The sequence below is a fragment of the Vigna angularis genome, chromosome 3 (genome assembly GCF_016808095.1).
Source record: "Vigna angularis cultivar LongXiaoDou No.4 chromosome 3, ASM1680809v1, whole genome shotgun sequence".
NCBI classification, from domain to species: Eukaryota; Viridiplantae; Streptophyta; class Magnoliopsida; order Fabales; family Fabaceae; genus Vigna; species Vigna angularis.
This window is the reverse complement of record NC_068972.1, coordinates 23,994,528-24,011,827: the sequence shown is the minus strand read 5'-3', so window position 1 is coordinate 24,011,827 and position 17,300 is coordinate 23,994,528. Positions and strand designations below refer to the sequence as shown.

Sequence of the window (17,300 nt, the reverse complement as noted above, 5' to 3'; positions counted from 1 at the left end):
TCTATTTAATTGTTTCATATTTATACTAAAGCTTTTTAATATAAAATAGTCAAGTGTATTTTATAAAATTTCTACCTCACTTAAAAGTATTTTCCAAGGTTTTACAATGGAAATAAATTTTTGAAGCTACCTAATAAATTAAAGTGTTTTGATGAAAAAAAAAATATAATATATATATATATTTATATATTTGTATTATATTTAAAAAATACTAATTAAGGTGTGAGTACTTGATAAATTTGAAAATTTTCAATTGAATCCCTATTAAATTTTTGTGCTTTATTAAGTCCCCAAATTTTTTAAACTTTTCAATTAAGTCATTGCGTTAAGGATGACAGTGGAGCAAGGCTGGAATGAGTTTCATTATCTCATACTCATCCTTAAAGAAAAGAAATTCACCCTTATCCCATATCCATACCCAACAGGTATAACATATTTATCTCATTCGCATCCTGATCGAGTAACGAATATACATTCATCATTTTATAATTTTATAATTTTTTATTTTTTGTAATTTTTTATTTTTGTAATTTTGTAATTTTTCAATTTTGTAATTTTTATAATTTTGTAATTTTGAAATTTTTCAATTTTGTAACTTTTTAATTTCATAATTTCACAATTTCTCAATTTCCTAATTTCCTAATTTCGTAGTTTCATAGTATCGTAGTTTCATAGTATCGTAATTTCATAATTTCGTAATTTCATAACTTTATAGATTTATAAATTTACAACTTTATTATAAGAGTCTAGAAAATTATGTTATAGAATTGATAATGTGCTTAGAATAGTGAGATTCAATTATTTTAATATTAAAAGTTTAAAGTATAAATAGAATTCTTATGAACTAGTTTCATTATCTTAAAGTCACACCATATCTCTAAACACTTTTCCTCTAGACTTTCTCCTTTCTCTCTAGATTTTCTTGTCAGTTAATTTGTTTGAAGATCCAAAACCCGCAAGGGTGATCCTTAAGACGAGCTCTCCACTTTTGTCCGATGAGTTTCTATAGTAGAGTAAGTTGATTTTATGTCCCTTTTCTTTCAATCTTTGTTCTTTCTGTGCATGTGGACCATCTTGGTTCATATGTAGTGTTTGTCTTCTATAAGAGTCTCTATTGATCGATGGTTCTAATGGTGTGTCTTGATCGTGTTTGTGTTGTTCGTAGGGGCAAGTAGAGCTTCATGTGCAGTTGAGAGTGTTATAGGGTTCTCAAGCTAGTTTCTCTTTCAGGTAAGGGAAACTAATTGCAATATTTTAATGTTATAGCTATCTTAAAATCTATAATTGCATGATTTAGTTGTATGATTTGGTTGTTGGCGAATGGGCAGTCGCTGGGCGAAAATTTAAATGATTTCTCCTAATATTCATTTCTCTAGGCGTGCTAAATGTCCTGCTGGACAAAAGATAACATGTTTTCCATAAAAATTTAACGACTAAGCGAGTTATATCTTGTTGTACAAATAAGTATCTATTTTTTTTGCAGTGATGAACTAGCTAGGCAAGACCACTAGTCGTTGAGCGAGTGAACCTCTAGGGGTCACTTATTGAACAAGTGTGTGATCTCACTATGCGAGCCTATATCTTCCTGAGTGTTCTATTGAGAAGGAAAGGTGATATTAGTTACAATGAGATGGTTATCAATTAAATGGAATAATATGTGATGCTTGAACATGATGAGGTGTTGTATGACCATATTTTTCCTATGGAGGAAGGGTATGGTAAGTTACTTGTAGTGTTATGCATTGACTATGGACTGGACATCAAAACCTAAGGACATCATGTGGACCATCAAGATTGGGACCAGGACCTAATTCAATACTTAGGTGGACCTATGACGAAAGAAAGGTTAGAATGACCTAAGAGACATTACAACACAAGGTGACTCATTTTTTGGAGATCCAACTGAAGGTCTCACATATTGAAGGGACCAATGTATTGCATGGATGGAGTATTAAAATAAAAATATTAATATTATGGTTATACTCAGGATTTGAATCCAAGACCCACAACTTATTTTGTATTTATAAACCTTTGGAAATTCATAATAGGGTAGAACAATTTTGCAAAAATAACTGTGAGGTTATCTCTTCTTGGGTTTTCCTACATCTTGTGATCTTATCAAGAATTTCACAATTCTTGAGGCGATCATCTTTAGGCTTATTAAACATTGGTTTGTGGTACCTTCCCTTTATCCAGGTTTTTTCTATTTAATTTAAAAGTCCCAATTTTATATTCTTAATTGATTCAAATCCTTAAATATTTGTATCTATTCTATTTGGAATCATATCACACCCTTTGAAGATATCCTTATACTCTACTAGACTCACAATCTCAGGTTGAGAATGTGGTTTAGACAGTGAAGAGCGAAGGAGGTTTCTATAGTAGTTCTGGGTGGGGATGCCCCTTTTCTATCAAGCTATAGAGGTTTTACCTTATCACGAGGAAGGAGAAATGATTTACCATTACTAGTAAGCAACACCTAAGAATTTCAATTTCATTTAGGTGATAGGTACAAGGCTTTTGGAGTCTAAATCAATGCATAAATTCGGATAAATTGAGTTTAGATGAGTCTTACATTATGTGGCTATGTATTTATTGTTGGGTATCCAAGTGTGAGTCCAAGTCCCACATTGGATAGAAATGAGAAAGTAGAGCAGTATATAAAGATGAAAGACCCATTAACCCATTGCCTTAAGGTTTTGGGTAAAGAGTGGTGTCGATCCCTTATATAGTTGGCTCAGATGTTATTGGTGTTTGTGTAACCCACAGGGTAACCTCCTCCTCGAAAGACCCAACAGTGGTATCAGAGTCGATGGTTTGTCTTGGTGACCGGCTCATACGAGTATAATGATCCCTATATCGAAAGTCTTCCTGGAAAAGGATATCCAGGTAAGCAAGTTTCGTTTAAGATACGACGGTTGGAAAGGGTTACTCGTGGTTGTGGTTGGTTGGGAATGCTTCCGCTGGAGGGGGAGTGTACCTATGTGGAAGGGACTCACCCTTGAGGGGGAGATGTTGGGTATCCAAGTGTGAGTCCAAGTCCCACATTGGTTAAAAATGAGAAAGTAGAACAGTATATAAAGATGAAAGACCCATTAACCCATTGCCTTAAGGTTTTGGGTAAAGAGTGGTATCGATCCCTAATATAGTTGGCTCAGATGTTATTGGTGTTTGTGTAACCCACAGGGTAACCTCCTCCTCGATAGACCCAACATTTATAACTATTTGGATTACTTTGTATGTTAATCCAACATGTTCAATTGAAATATGATGTTTCCTTTGTGAGTTAGCTTACCTTTGTATGTCGTTGGTGTTGTTTGCATTTATTTCTTCTTTTTGCAACGATTATCTCATAAGTGTGAGCAGATGAAGAAGATACAAGTGTTGAAACACCTCTTGTAAACGAGGAACTAACTATTTGAGAGACTAAACAATGTTAGATTTTTTAGTATAGTTTCACATATATAAATTATGTGATATTATTATAGTTATATTTTGAGATAACTGTGATAGTACATTTTAGAAACGACAGTTAACTATATGTTTTCTTAATATTAATTATAAAATGTTTTATTTTAATAGTTTTTCACTATGAAAATTGGATGTTATGTCTAAACCAACAAATTTATATAAGGTTCCTAATTTAATCATTTTTCATTATATAGAGATGAAAAGTGAATACTAATAACAAAAATCAGAATTTTATTTTCTGTTAAAGTAGTTTTTGAAGCTTAAAGATAGCGCAAGAGAGTGAAGTAACATGCACATGTGTAAGTTAGGCAAGACGATTAGGTACGTATTTAATAAGATGGTTTATTTGTTTATAATTAAGTCAATCATTCAATTTACTAACAAATAAATCATTATAGACTTTTGTTCATGATTTTTCTTTTAACAGACATTGACTTAAAAGCCCCTCACGGACTATTGGAAGTAGGGCACCTGTATACTTTTGTATGTTTTTTCCTGTTATAAAATAATTATCATTTTTTTAAGGTATATTTTAAAAATTAGGTTTTACTTTCAAATTATATAGTTTGAAAGTTATTTAAAAAAATAGATTACACAATTCAAAAATTAAAAGATTAAAAGTGACATTTTAACTGTACAACTTATAAAAAAATAACTTAATTTTAAAAAAAAAATAAATTACACAATCTAAAAAATTATTTAATTTCTAGACCACACGTTTCAAAAATTATTTATAAATTTTAAATTATAAAATTTGAAAGTTGTTTTTAGAAAAGAAAATTATTTTCAGATTGTATAATGAAAAATGAAATGAAAATTAATTTAATATGAGATGGAGGAACAAATATATGGAACTGCGAAGATGCCAATAGGCTATTATTATTCACAGGTTATTTTACTATTCAACATCCCACAACAAAATATTTACCCCAACTATTTTCTAAGAATTCATGCCCTAACTAATAGTCTTATTTTTCAATAATATGTAGATAAATAATACTTAGTTATTTGAAATTCTTATCTTTTGCATGAAATATTTGATTCTTAATAATATACATAAAGTTTTGTATTATATTCCAGACATGAGTAATGGATATGTCAGTCTAAGTCATCGTTTATATAAACTAATTCATTAATCTATTTTGCTAAACAATTTTATTTCAAAGGAGCTTACCAGCTTTTAACTCTTACCTTTTTCAATTTGTAGGGACTATTTAGCTTTCAATTTGCGTTTTCAAAGTAAGGTAGTTAAACTTAAACCAAACAAAGTGTAGATAATTTATAAGTTAGGCACCTAGCTTCTTTTTTATTAAAATTTTTTTATTTAATTGTGTAGAAAATAAATGTAGGATGCACAATTTACAAGCAAAGAATTTATTGATATTTTTAAAACCGTTACAATTACTTTTTATCCTCACCTAATTAATAATATTTTTTAATAACACTACTTTTAACATGCCATTTTAATTTCTAATTTATTTAATAGCTTTTTAAGACTTAATATTTATAATAATAATAGTTATTATAAAATATGCTTTAACTTGAGTTTTATAATTTTATATTTTAACTAAATTTTTCATCATGATTGTTATTGAAATAAAAGATTAAATAAATAATGGAAAATCGCACACATGATATATATATATATATATATATATATATATATATATATATATATATATATATATATATATACACACACACACACGCTTGATAAAGATAATTACCTATGTTTATTTATTTATATAATATATATAAAAGTTTAAGTATGATATTACAGCTCTGACTTGTATGATACTGGTGATTTGAATGCCTGAATAATATGATGTATTACATTGGTTTTGTGTTGTTTGAAATTGTTTGTTTGGGGTTGAGTTGAGATATTGAGAATCTGGTCATTGGGAAAAATTAGTATTCATTTTAATAATTAAACATGTTTTTGAATCAGTCACTAAGTTAGAATACTAGTTTGGTCATCTGAATAGCTCCTTGATTTAAAGTTTTGATCTTGTTTTCTGGCATGGCGTTAACCGACCCTGATGTGGTGTTGAGCGCAATTTTGGTAGTGAGGGTCAGGAGTTTTTAGCTTCAGATAGTTGAGTGTTGGGTTTGTGTCGTTGAGACCAAAAGTGTGAATACTTTGGCGTTGAGCGGTGGCGTGGTACCGTTGAGCATCACTTTTCCCGTGTAGGTCTGAAACTTTCTCTACATAATTCATTGGGCGAGAAAAATTGTGAAAGCTCTCGCATAGAGCACCAGAGATTGGCATTGAGCGTACCCTTTTACTTAGGCTTTTGCGCTGAGCGTCAGTTTGAGTGCTAGTGCATTTCTCTGTGATTTTTATGGTTTTGTTGATCTTAGCTGGTTTGTTTTGGATTCTCTATATATTTATTTTGAAATTGAAGATGCTTCATGGACTGTAATATGAGTGTAAGTATGTATGGTGTTTATTCAAATATGATATGGTGATGATGATGAGTTTGATATTAGTTATGTGCATATGTGTTTGTATCATAATTCCATAGATCTCGTGAAGAGATTCTATGGTGGCATTTCAATAGTGTAAGCATTGATGTGGGAGTCCAGACGTTATAATAACCATTTAGTCTTAAGTAGAGAAGGGTGTGGTATGTGGTAAGAGGAGTATGAGTTGTAGTCTATGGATAGTGTTGGTCCCAAGGACTAACCTTGTAGGTGGAAGGGTGAAAGCCCATGTGTTTTTGATTCTGTAGAGTATAAATACCACTACAAGTGCACGACCCCCCGAGATTTCACATCAATACTTTAACCAGATGGTCAAGTCTAAAATGCATGGGTTACGTCTTATGAGTGATTGATATAACTTGTATATACGTAAATCGTTGTACGTCTTATGTTCTAGTTTATGGGCAGTGTTGGTCCTAAGCGCGAAGGGACTAACCTTGTAGGTGGAAGGGTGATAACCCCATTTGTTTATGACTCTGTAGAGTATAAATACCAGTATAAGTGCGTAACCCTCCGAGATTTCGCATCAATGCTTTATCTAGATGGTCAAGTCTAGATTGTATGATTGTACATCTTAGGACTGATTGATATAACTTGTATATATGTTAACTGTTGTATTTCAATTGTATGAATGATCTTTTGGTAAATTAGCTTATACTTTTTTGTCCTTGTTTGTTTATGTGTTGGTTTTCTCTTTTGCAATGATCACCTTAATGGTGTGAGCAGAGGATGATGTCTCTATTGAGCAAGTGCTAGGTGGTGATAGAGTTGAGGCATAGAGTAGGACATTTTCTTTTGGTTTCATCTATTTTGAAAGACCCTATTAAGTTTTGGTTTCAATGTAATATAACTCTTAGTAGTGTAGGACCTTTGTATATATATTTTGGTGTCATAGTTATATCTAGATAACTATAATAACATTTTATGTGTTTCTTTGAGTTAATTGATCGTTGTTATTGAATGTGTGACGATTACTACAATGGTTGAACACTATTAAAATGAGATGTTACAAGAAATTTAAAGATAGTGTGTTTCCAAATAAAATTATCCAAAGGCTAAATTCATTGGTTTATGTCTTAACAATCATTTTGGTTACTTTATATTTTATAAATTTTACAATTTTGGATTTTAATATAATTTAATCATTAAATTTTTTAACTATACATTTTTTTTATTTCTTAATTTATTTTTATAAATTTTTTATCCTTTAATTTTTAATTATTTATCACTTTATTCAATTTTTAGATTTAAAAATATATTAAATAAATAATAAACTATATTTAACAATAAGTGTAAAAGCATGCTTTTTTTAGATAAGAAGAAATTATTTTAGAATAATAAATGTTAAAATTTGAAGTTATGTATGATATATAAATAAAAATTTTAATTGTTTAGCTATTCGTTTTCAGAAGTTTATAAGATATTTTAAGCTTATATTTTTCTTAGGAAGTTACATGTATTTTTTTTAAGATTAAATACTGTTTGTTGTAAAAAAAGTGATTAAGGTTGTGTAAATAAGTTCAATTTGATATATATATATATATATATATATACTTTAGTATATACCATTTGCACGATATTCATATGGTTCAAGGTCAGGTTCACCCAGAGTTCTTTTATGAAAAGAAATTGTAGTGTTTATATTCATGAGCAGTTCCATATCTTTTGTCACACATTGTTTCTTTTGCCACCTTGTTTTTTTTCATCTTTGGAAACATGTTGTAATCTTTTATAATTTTTCATTAGGTAAAAAATGCCAATGTATCTAACATAGAGCTAGGCTAAGCGAAACGTTATGACTCATTTGAAAATATAGGTCATGTTGATTTGTTAATAATTTTTTTTTGTTAATTTGCCCCATGAGCTAAGTTGAATCACACTATCCATTTTTATAATCCTAAAGGTGACTAGGCCTTGAGCATTTGTAGTTGATCAAATTTTGATTTGGGATAAATTCTTCTTATTCTATATCATTTCTATCTTTTTTATGTCTAATTTCAGTTTGAAGTATCTTAAAATCTATATAGGTTTAATGACTTCAGAAGGTTCATATCTTAATTGATACAACCTTTTTTACGTCTATGTGCGTATACACTTACAAATTCAAATAGAGTGTCGTAGTCTAGGTAGTGAGAGTCAAAAAAGATTCTTATGGGAGGATTAGGGGTGGGACCCCTCGTCCAGAGATGTAATAAGTTAACTTACCTATCTAGAGGAATTTTATCGGTTTGTTAGGCTAGGTGGAACTAGAGCCTTTGTTGCAATGTGTGTGTGCCTTACAAACTCAAATAGAGTGTCATAGTCTAGGTGGTGAGAGTTAAAGGAGATTCTTATGGGAGGATTAGGGGTGAGACCCCTTGTCTAGCGATGCCATAAGTTAACTTACCTATCCAGAACAATTTTATCGGTTTGTTAGGCCAGGTGGAACTAGAGCCTTTGTTGCAATCCACTAAGAAGTTTTATCATAGGTGCAAGACTTCTTATGTCCAAGTCAATGCATAGGTGGAACTAGCGATTTGGACATTTTATGTATGAAGTTAAATTATGTGTGTTTAAAGTTATCATTAGTTTACCCTCGTTTTGTTTGTAGTTTGTGTGTTTCTTCTTTCGCAATGATCATCCTTCATTGATGTGGACAAGGAATGATGTAGGAGTGGATGCACCATGAGATGTAGTAGAACCTACAATCTGAGTCATAAGATAACAAATCTTCTTTTGAATGTATGATTATTTCTTTTGGGATGAATGTACTTATACTATGTTATAATAGTTTTGGATGATCAGTAATGTTTGATTTTAATAATTTTCAATTAAAATAAGATATTACATAAATAGAATAACAAAATTATAATTAACCCTCTCAATTGTATATTTACTTATGGTTATTCATTAATTTTTTCCCCTAACACACTTTAAGATTCCAATTTAATGAAATAAATTATCATTTCGTAATTTTGTATATAAATAAAAAAACTCAGAACAACTTACCAATCAGTTAACTTTTCACCAACCATGCCAAAAACAATGAAAACGTTATTTCAAAAATGTTTCGACAGGATTTAGAACCCTAATCCAAAACATTCAAAGTTGTCTGCTCCGATGTCCAGTTGTGCTGTCTTCTCTCTTCTCCTTGTCCAAGCCGCGGGGAGGGTGCCTGCAAAAGACACTCCGACGCTCAAGTCACTGACTTCGCGTTGTAATCTTGTAATCAAGATTTTGTTATCAGAACTCTAAGTTCAGTTCAAGTTAAAAGTTATATGTCTCCTTTGCCAGAAATATATTTATAAATTATAATGAGCTTACCGTTAAGTCTGACTCATTAACCAACAATGAATGATAATACTAATTGTCAATAAATGACCATTATTTTCATTAATTCCCCGACAGTTATTACTATTGATTACCTTAACGGCTCTTTTTACCGATCGGTTCACTGACCTGCGAGGTATCATCGGTCGGCAGACTCTTCTGTCCTTTACCATCCGGTCGGCTTATGAGCCTAATTTTACCGAGCGGTTAACTGTTTGCCCGCTCAGTTCATTTGCCTGGGAGGTACCATCGGTCGGCCATGAGCCCATAGTAACATAAGCCCCCCAAGCCCTAGAAAAATTTTTGATATTGCGTTGGGTTTGTAAAGTTATATCGATCAGTAGAAGATTTTACCTGAGTTTCAATTCATACTAGCATGCGTTCTTTATCGTCCGATCGGGCTTTGCGCTAAGAGTTCCTTTGAAGTGTTCCTCAGACCAAGGCAAGAGTTCACGAAAGAGCTTGCTTCGCCGCTTGATTTAGGTTTTAGGAGCTCTCTAGAAGCGTGCCCTAAGACCAAGGTGAGAGTTCACGAAAGAAATCTGCCTCACCCGCTCGGTTTAGGTCTTAGGAGCTCTCTAGAAGCGTGCCCTAAGACCAAGGTGAGAGTTCACGAAAGAAATCTGCCTCACCTGCTCGGTTTAGGTCTTAGGAGCTCTCTAGAAGCGTGCCCTAAGAGCAAGGTGAGAGTTCACGAAAGAAATTTGTCTCACCCGCTCGGTTTAGGTCTTAGGGGCTCTCTAGAAGCGTGCCCTAAGACCAAGGTGAGAATTCACGAAAGAAATCTGCCTCACCTGCTCGGTTTAGGTCTTAGGAGCTCTCTAGAAGCGTGCCCTAAGACCAAGGTGAGAGTTCACGAAAGAAATCTGCCTCACATGCTCGGTTTAGGTCTTAGGAGCTCTCTAGAAGCGTGCCCTAAGACCAAGGTGAGAGTTCACGAAAGAAATCTGCCTCACCCGCTCGGTTTAGGTCTTAGGAGCTCTCTAGAAGCGTGCCCTAAGACCAAGGTGAGAGTTCACAAAAGAAATCTGCCTCAGCCGCTCGGTTTAGGTCTTAGGAGCTCTCTAGAAGCGTGCCCTAAGACCAAGGTGAGAGTTCACAAAAGAAATCTGCCTCACCCGCTCGGTTTAGGTCTTAGGAGCTCTCTAGAAGCGTGCCCTAAGACCAAGGTGAGAGCTCACGAAGAGTCTGCCGCACCGAGTTGAAAAATATTCTGTGTCGATCGGTTGCTCAAGGTTGGCCAAGAAGTTTGTATACAGAGTCCTGTTATCTGCACCGAAGAAAAACAACACTAGAATTTCGAACGGTCAGAAAAATGTAGCTGAATTTAGTTTGAGTTGAGGCCAGATGTGACCGCTCGTTCCAAAATGTTGATGCCGGACATCACCGCTCAGGCAAAATGTTGAGGCCGGACGTGATCGCACGGTCAAAATGTTGAGACCGGATGTGACCGCTCGGGCAAAATGTTGAGGCGAGACGCACGAGCAAGTAAGACTGTTCGGCAAAAATGTTGAGGCCGGATGTGACCGGTCGGTCAAAATGTTGATGCCGGACGTGACCGCTCGGGCAAAATGTTGAGGCGAGACGCACGATCAACTAAGACCGTTCGGCCAAAATGTTGAGGCTGGACGTGACTGCTCGGTCAAAATGTTGATCTCGGACGTGACCGCTCGGTCAAAATGTTGATGTCGGACGTGACCGCTCGGGCAAAATGTTGAGGCGAGACGCACGAGCAAGTAAGACCGTTCGGCCTTGATGTACCTGCTTTAGAGTCTTATGACCTGCAAGATAATAAAAATATAATTTATGTTTAAATAAAAACATCCATTTCTCCCCAAAGATCGAAACCCCAGCTCAAATAGTCGTCCGACGTTTCTTGGGTATAGTTTGAAGCTAAGGGTTGCTTGCTTCTCTTTGTCTATGCATTTTGCTTCTCCACTCATTTTAGTTGTTGAACGTCACAGTAATTCCTGAGACAAGCAAAGGAAGCAGTACATAACATGTTTTTAGAAAATAAGCAATAAGTACTCATTTTTTCTGAAATCTGAGTAAATAAGAATATTGGCTCAAGTAGCCTCTAGACGCTGCCTGCAATAGTGATATCCAAGCCTGCGGCGGCGCTGCACTCTGGTCGACAAGACCAATATCTGGACGCGCGGCCCCTTGAGGTCACCACCCACTGTCAGCAGCTGCGCCGCAAGCCCCTTCTTCACCACCGCGAGCCCTTGCACGTCCGCCCGCATCCGATGCAGCTCGACGTTTACCACGGCCACAGCGGGAACCTCCGCACCCACTTCCAGCAACCTCACGCGGATCTCGCACAAATGTGGTTCTCGAGATTGACAAAGGTGGCGCCGGAAGCAATTTCTGAAATGGTCTTGAAAATTTCCCCAAACCGGATGAGCCGAGGGAGGTGTTCTTCAATTTCACAATTAAATCCAGTAAAGTCAATCAAAAAATCAATGACAATAAAAAAGGGGAAATGTTAGCGAATATGGAAGGCAGTGATGCACGATCATCGTCGAGGAGGTCGGGCCGCTCGGCACGGCGGATGACGGGAGGTTCAACCGAACGGCGTGACAGATGACGCAAAGGTAAGGGCAACCTCGGGGTCCTTGGCGCGACGCTCGATTTGGTGTTCATAGATGACGCAAAGGTAAGGGCAACCTGTCAATAGTATTCTGTATCGATTTTGAATTTTGGTAGTATGGACAGGTTGGCACGGTGGAAGCTGAGTTGATGTACAACACTTTCCTTGAGATTCCTGATGTCGTCGGCGAAGGTGAGCTTGAATTTCCCTATTGGCCTTTCGCAACAAATTTTTTTTTTAAGGTAAAAGTAGTTCAAAAGAGACCATGTCTTAGACCCTCACGTGAACGGATTAGCCGCTTTAATAAAATTGGTTCACCGAGCGTGGATTGCGTCGGAGCCGCTCGGTCCCTGGTGAACGCCCGGGGGGTTCAGGAGTTGAGCACCTTCACCTTCGCCATCGTAACGCGCTGGAAGGCACTCGGACGATTTCGCCGCTGGGTTTATGGCCCCGCTCCCGGGTGAGTTAGAAGATCCGGGCGACGTAAACATTCTTCCCTCTCTGGAACCCTTCTCACCATAACATCTTTATTCCTTTCTGACATTGGAAAATGTTAGTACTAGACAGGAAAGTGCCAATTATCCAAAAATTTGATATATTACTGGCATGCTTTTTGTCTATGCCGCAGATAAGGATTCCATTAATTTTTCTTACTAACAACCCTTTAACTGACAAAGTTGTTTACTTTGTTCTCAAAAGTAGTGATTTGCACGACTCCCATAAAGAAGTAATTGTACCACAATGATGACGGTAGGCACGTGTTCATAAAATGGAAGGAAAAGTTAATTATATTGAATTTAATTTACTTCTAAAAGAAATATGTGATATTTTGACTGTAGTTTTTGGAGATTCTGAAAGGATTTCTCCACATCCTTTTCTCGGTTGCGATTCCCACATATTCAATAGAGAAAGTATGGAGAAGCTGTATGGAGAAGCTGGATTTTAACTGCGTTGGATCTGAACGGCAGAGAACGTTGATGTCGATCTTTAAATCCGAGAAAATGATGGGTGTGCCATTGGACTCTGTTGTTCCCGAATGAATCCTTAATAACAACATGATATGAAATTAAGATATTGAATTGAATTAGTCAGCCAATGATAAAATAGAAAATAGTTATCAAAATATGTGTATGATTGAGCAAAGCCAAAAGCTTATAAGTGCATAAACTGGTTAATATTAGTGGCGAGACTCTTTGCCGTCACCGATAGGGCTGATAGATGGACCCGAACGAAATAGTGATTTTGAGACCGAGTGCTCGTCTGGCTCCTAGTGGTCAAAAGGGGATGTCACTCGGCCCCACAATGGACGCCAAAATGTTTCGGCAGGATTTAGAACCCTAATCCAAAACATTCAAAGTTGTATGCTCCGATGTCCAGTTGTGTTGTCTTCTCTCTTCTCCTTGTCCAAGCCGCGGGGAGGGTGTCTGCAAAAGACACTCCGACGCTCAAGTCAGTGACTTCGCGTCGTAATCTTGTAATCAAGATTTTGTTATCAGAAGGTTTAATCATTCACTAAGTCCCTATTTTCGCGTGGAATCTCAATTTAGTCCCTTTGTTTCTGGAAATCTCAATTGGGTCCCAAATTTATGAAAATTGCAACAATTGGATCCTTTCCGTTAAAATGTCTGCAACGGCGTTAGTGTGTGTCTGACGTGGCACGCTGTAGTCAGTTTCTTAGCTGACGTGACTGACTGAAGCAGGGGCAGTGAAGCACGTGGATAATAACAATTTTGTAAGTAAAAAGAAAATAAATGTTTTAAACCAAAATGGGGATTCAGATTTTGTGCGGATCGAATTAGGGATTGGGATTCTTCTGAGTACTTCTAGGGTTGGGTTCGTCCAAAGTTCATTTCATTTCACAAAATTGGGGTATCAATTTGGGTATTTAGGGTTTAATCGAAGTTGACCTTCAGAGAGTGTGCAGTTGTCGTCGTCATCGGAGTTGTGGTCCTTCTTCAGTTGCAATCTGGAGTGGCCAGGTCAGTAAAAGTTTGGTTTTGTTACAAACCTTTATATTGCGATGTTGGGTGGTGGTCCCCGTCTATGTATTGTGTTTTATTTTTTATTGCATTGTTGTGGTCCCCGTCGTCGTATTGTGTTCCATTTTTTATTGCAATGTTGTGGTCCCCCCCATGCCCCAATGTTTAAAGTGATAATTGTCTGTGTGTGTGTGAGTGCGTTTTGGTTATGGTTTTAATACATGTTTTGTCGTCAATTGATTACATTATAGGTGTATAAATACTTATATATAGTGTTTTGCATCATGGACGAAGATATTGAGGTTGAATGGTGAGGTGCATGTGTTTTTGATACACCCTGTTTCTGAACCCGAAGTCATACATATGCTGGAATATGTTGGTAATGATGAAGGACAAGTTGAAGAGAGGGGTGATGTTGATTGTGAAGAAGTGGAAGTTGATGTTGTTATGGAGGAAGAGGTTGATGGAGTTGAACAAGTTCAGGAAGTTGGTGGTGATTGTGAAGAAGTGGAAGTTGGTGGTGATGGTGAACATGAAGGTGTAGAAGAGAATGAAGTTGATGCTGTTATGGAGGAAGAGGTTGATGGAGTTGAACAAGTTCAGGAAGTTGGTGGTGATTGTGAAGAAGTGGAAGTTGGTGGTGATGGTGAACATGAAGGTGTAGAAGAGAATGAAGTTGAGGCTCTTATGGAGGAAGAGGTTACTGGAGTTGAACAAGTTCAAGAAGTTGGTGGTGATGGTGAAGAAGTGGAAGTTGGTGGTGATGGTGAACATGAAGGTGTAGAAGAGAATGAAGTTGAGGCTGTTATGGAGGAAGAGGTTGATGGAGTTGAACAAGTTCAGGAAGTTGGTGGTGATGGTGAAGAAGTGGAAGTTGGTGGTGATGGTGAACATGAAGGTGTATAAGAGAATGAAGTTGAGGCTGTTATGGAGGAAGAGGTTACTAGAGTTGAAGGTCAAGAAGTGGAAGTTGAAGCAGATGTGGAAATCCGAAGCTGGAATTCCTCTTTTGAGAATGGTAGTGGTGATGGAAATAATGAGTGGTTGGAGGGGCTTGTTGATGTCAATGTTGGTTGTGATATAAATGATGATATACATGCAGATTTCGAGGGAAATGTGGAAGTGGAAGTCCAAAGTATGTCAAATGACTCTAGTGGACCATGTTCCAGTGTGAGTTCTGACAGCATGTTTGATGTTAACGTGGAGGGTGAGAATGATAGAGGTTTGTCAGATGATGAGTGGGAATCTGAACAATTAATTAGTGGAGCAGAAAGTGATGAAGACGATACCGATGTAGAGGCTTATGGGACTTTTGCAACATTTGTGTTGCCAAAAAGTATGGTTGACTTTAAGTGGGAAGTTGGGACATATTTTGCTAAAAAGCAAGACATTTTGGAGGCTATCAAAAATTATGCGTTGGATAATGGAAGAAATATTAAGTTTGTTAAGAATGATAAAAAAAGAATTAGGTTGAAGTGTGTGGGTGCAAAAGGAAACTGCCCTTGGAAGTTATATTGTGGTTATATGAAGGCAGTGAAAACATGGCAATTGAGAAGAATGGTGGACAACCATACCTGTAGCAGGGAGTTCAACCTTAAATTAATTGATGCCAAGTGGTTGAGCAAAAGGATACAGAAAACTATTAGAGATAATCCTACAGTTAAGGGTGTAGATATAAGGGAAAAAGTTCAAAGGAAATGGAACATTGGTATTTCAAGGTGTATGGCCTCTAGGGCCAAAAACATAGCAACAGAGCAAATTGATGGCTCTTTCAAAGAACAGTATAAAAGGTTATATGATTATGCCCATGAGTTGGTGGCCAAAAATCCTGGGTCAACAGTGAAACTAAAGGTTGAGGATGTGGGGGGTAATGTCGTTTTCAAGAGATTCTATGTATGTTTAAAGGCTTGCAAAGACAGTTTTATGTCATGCAGGCCAATTATTGGTTTAGATGGAGCATTTTTGAAAGGTAAGTACGGTGGTGAGTTGTTAACAGCTGTGGGCCAAGATGGGAATGAGCAGATGTTGCCAATTGCATACTATGTTGTTGAAGTTGAGAACAAGGATTCATGGAGGTGGTTCTTGGAACTGTTGGTAGATGACCTTGGAGGGGCTGAAATTTGTTCTTCATTTACCTTTATATCAGACCAACAAAAGGTAATAGTAATCATTAATTTGTAATTGTACATTTTAAGTTCTTAAGTATTTGTTGGCTGTATTCATTACTTGTATATTGTATTGCAGGGTCTACTTCATGCAATAGATGAATTGCTTCCTAGAGTTGATCAAAGGTTTTGTGTGAGGCATATGTATGCCAACTTCAGGAAGAAATACCCTGGTAAAAACCTGAAGCGTTTAATGTGGAGGGCAGCTACAGCCACACATCCACAAACCTGGGAGATGGAAATGAGAAACATAAGAGCAGTGAACGAAGATGCTTATAAGCATTTGATTGCCATCCCTCCAAGGTTAGTCTTCAAAAGTAGAACATAATTCCTTATTCATATCATGTGAATAATAATTCTATTATTTGTTGTAGGTATTGGTCAAGATCAAAGTTCACTGAAAGAGCTAAATCTGACACCTTAGTAAACAATATGAGTGAGGGCTTCAATAGTGTCCTCCTTTCTACATTGATGGAGAACAATTTATTGACTCTTGCTACATGAAGTCCAGATATGAGGAGACAGATTCAACAATTATATATCCCTTAAATGGAGCCAACATGTGGAACATTACTCAATATCCTGATGTGTCTCCAACACACAAAAGAGTATTGCCTGAAAGACCAAAGAGAAAACGAAGACTAGAGCAATGGGAAATGAGGAAGGATGAATCAAGAATGACCAAATCTGGCTTGCGGAAGAGATATGGCATATGTAGAGAACATGGCCATAACAGAACTCGTTGCCCATCAGCAACCCAAGCAGGAACTGTGCCCAGTACATCAGCAACCCAAGCAACTTCATCCACTCAACAATCTGAAATAGCACATCAGTCTGGGAATCAACCGTAGTAGACAGTAGGAATGAAATTTTGTAATCTTTTTAGGCTACAAAACATTATGTAGAAAAGCAGTACATGTAGGAAAATGTTATTGTGGTACTGCAGTTGATAACTGATGGAACTTGATGCTGTTTTTATGGTTATTTTGGTCTGTATGATAGCAGTTTTATGTACTACTTCAGATTAATTAAATTTCAGCAGATATGCTTAATTTGGTTCCATTTATCTGTTGTGTGCATTGATGTTATGTTGATCTTTTAACATGGTTATGTTTCTGATTTTAACATTGCTTCAGATTAATGACTGAGAAAGATCAACACATTCTACTTTTATATAGTGCTTCAGATTAATGAAAATTCTATGAAGTTTATGTAATTTGTGCTTATCAGTTCACTTTGAAACCACTTCATATGATTGTGCTTATTAGTTGACAGTTCAATACGAAGAGTATTTTGGCCAAA

General features: G+C 36.0%; 2 protein-coding genes across 2 annotated transcripts; both read left to right on the top strand.

The window, feature by feature from the left end:
- The first annotated feature begins 14,196 nt into the window (after positions 1-14,196).
- Positions 14,197-14,739, top strand: LOC108324599 (uncharacterized). Its single transcript, XM_017557539.2, has one exon. The coding sequence runs from the start codon at positions 14,197-14,199 to the stop codon at positions 14,737-14,739; it is 543 nt and encodes a 180-aa protein (XP_017413028.2).
- Positions 14,740-14,760: 21 nt separating this feature from the next.
- Positions 14,761-16,502, top strand: LOC108324600 (uncharacterized). Its single transcript, XM_017557540.1, has 3 exons — positions 14,761-15,990; positions 16,078-16,301; positions 16,373-16,502. The coding sequence occupies exons 1-3, from the start codon at positions 14,761-14,763 to the stop codon at positions 16,500-16,502; spliced, it is 1,584 nt and encodes a 527-aa protein (XP_017413029.1).
- The last annotated feature ends 798 nt before the right edge of the window (positions 16,503-17,300 follow it).

Bases quoted from the DNA above. Each gene is read 5' to 3' on its own strand.
- LOC108324599 (XM_017557539.2), top strand. From the start codon at position 14,197: ATGCTGGAATATGTTGGTAATGATGAAGGACAAGTTGAAGAGAGGGGT.
- LOC108324600 (XM_017557540.1), top strand. From the start codon at position 14,761: ATGGAGGAAGAGGTTACTAGAGTTGAAGGTCAAGAAGTGGAAGTTGAA. The intron at 15,991-16,077 runs GTAATAGTAATC...ATTGTATTGCAG, and splicing joins TTATATCAGACCAACAAAAG to GGTCTACTTCATGCAATAGA. The intron at 16,302-16,372 runs GTTAGTCTTCAA...TATTTGTTGTAG, and splicing joins TTGATTGCCATCCCTCCAAG to GTATTGGTCAAGATCAAAGT.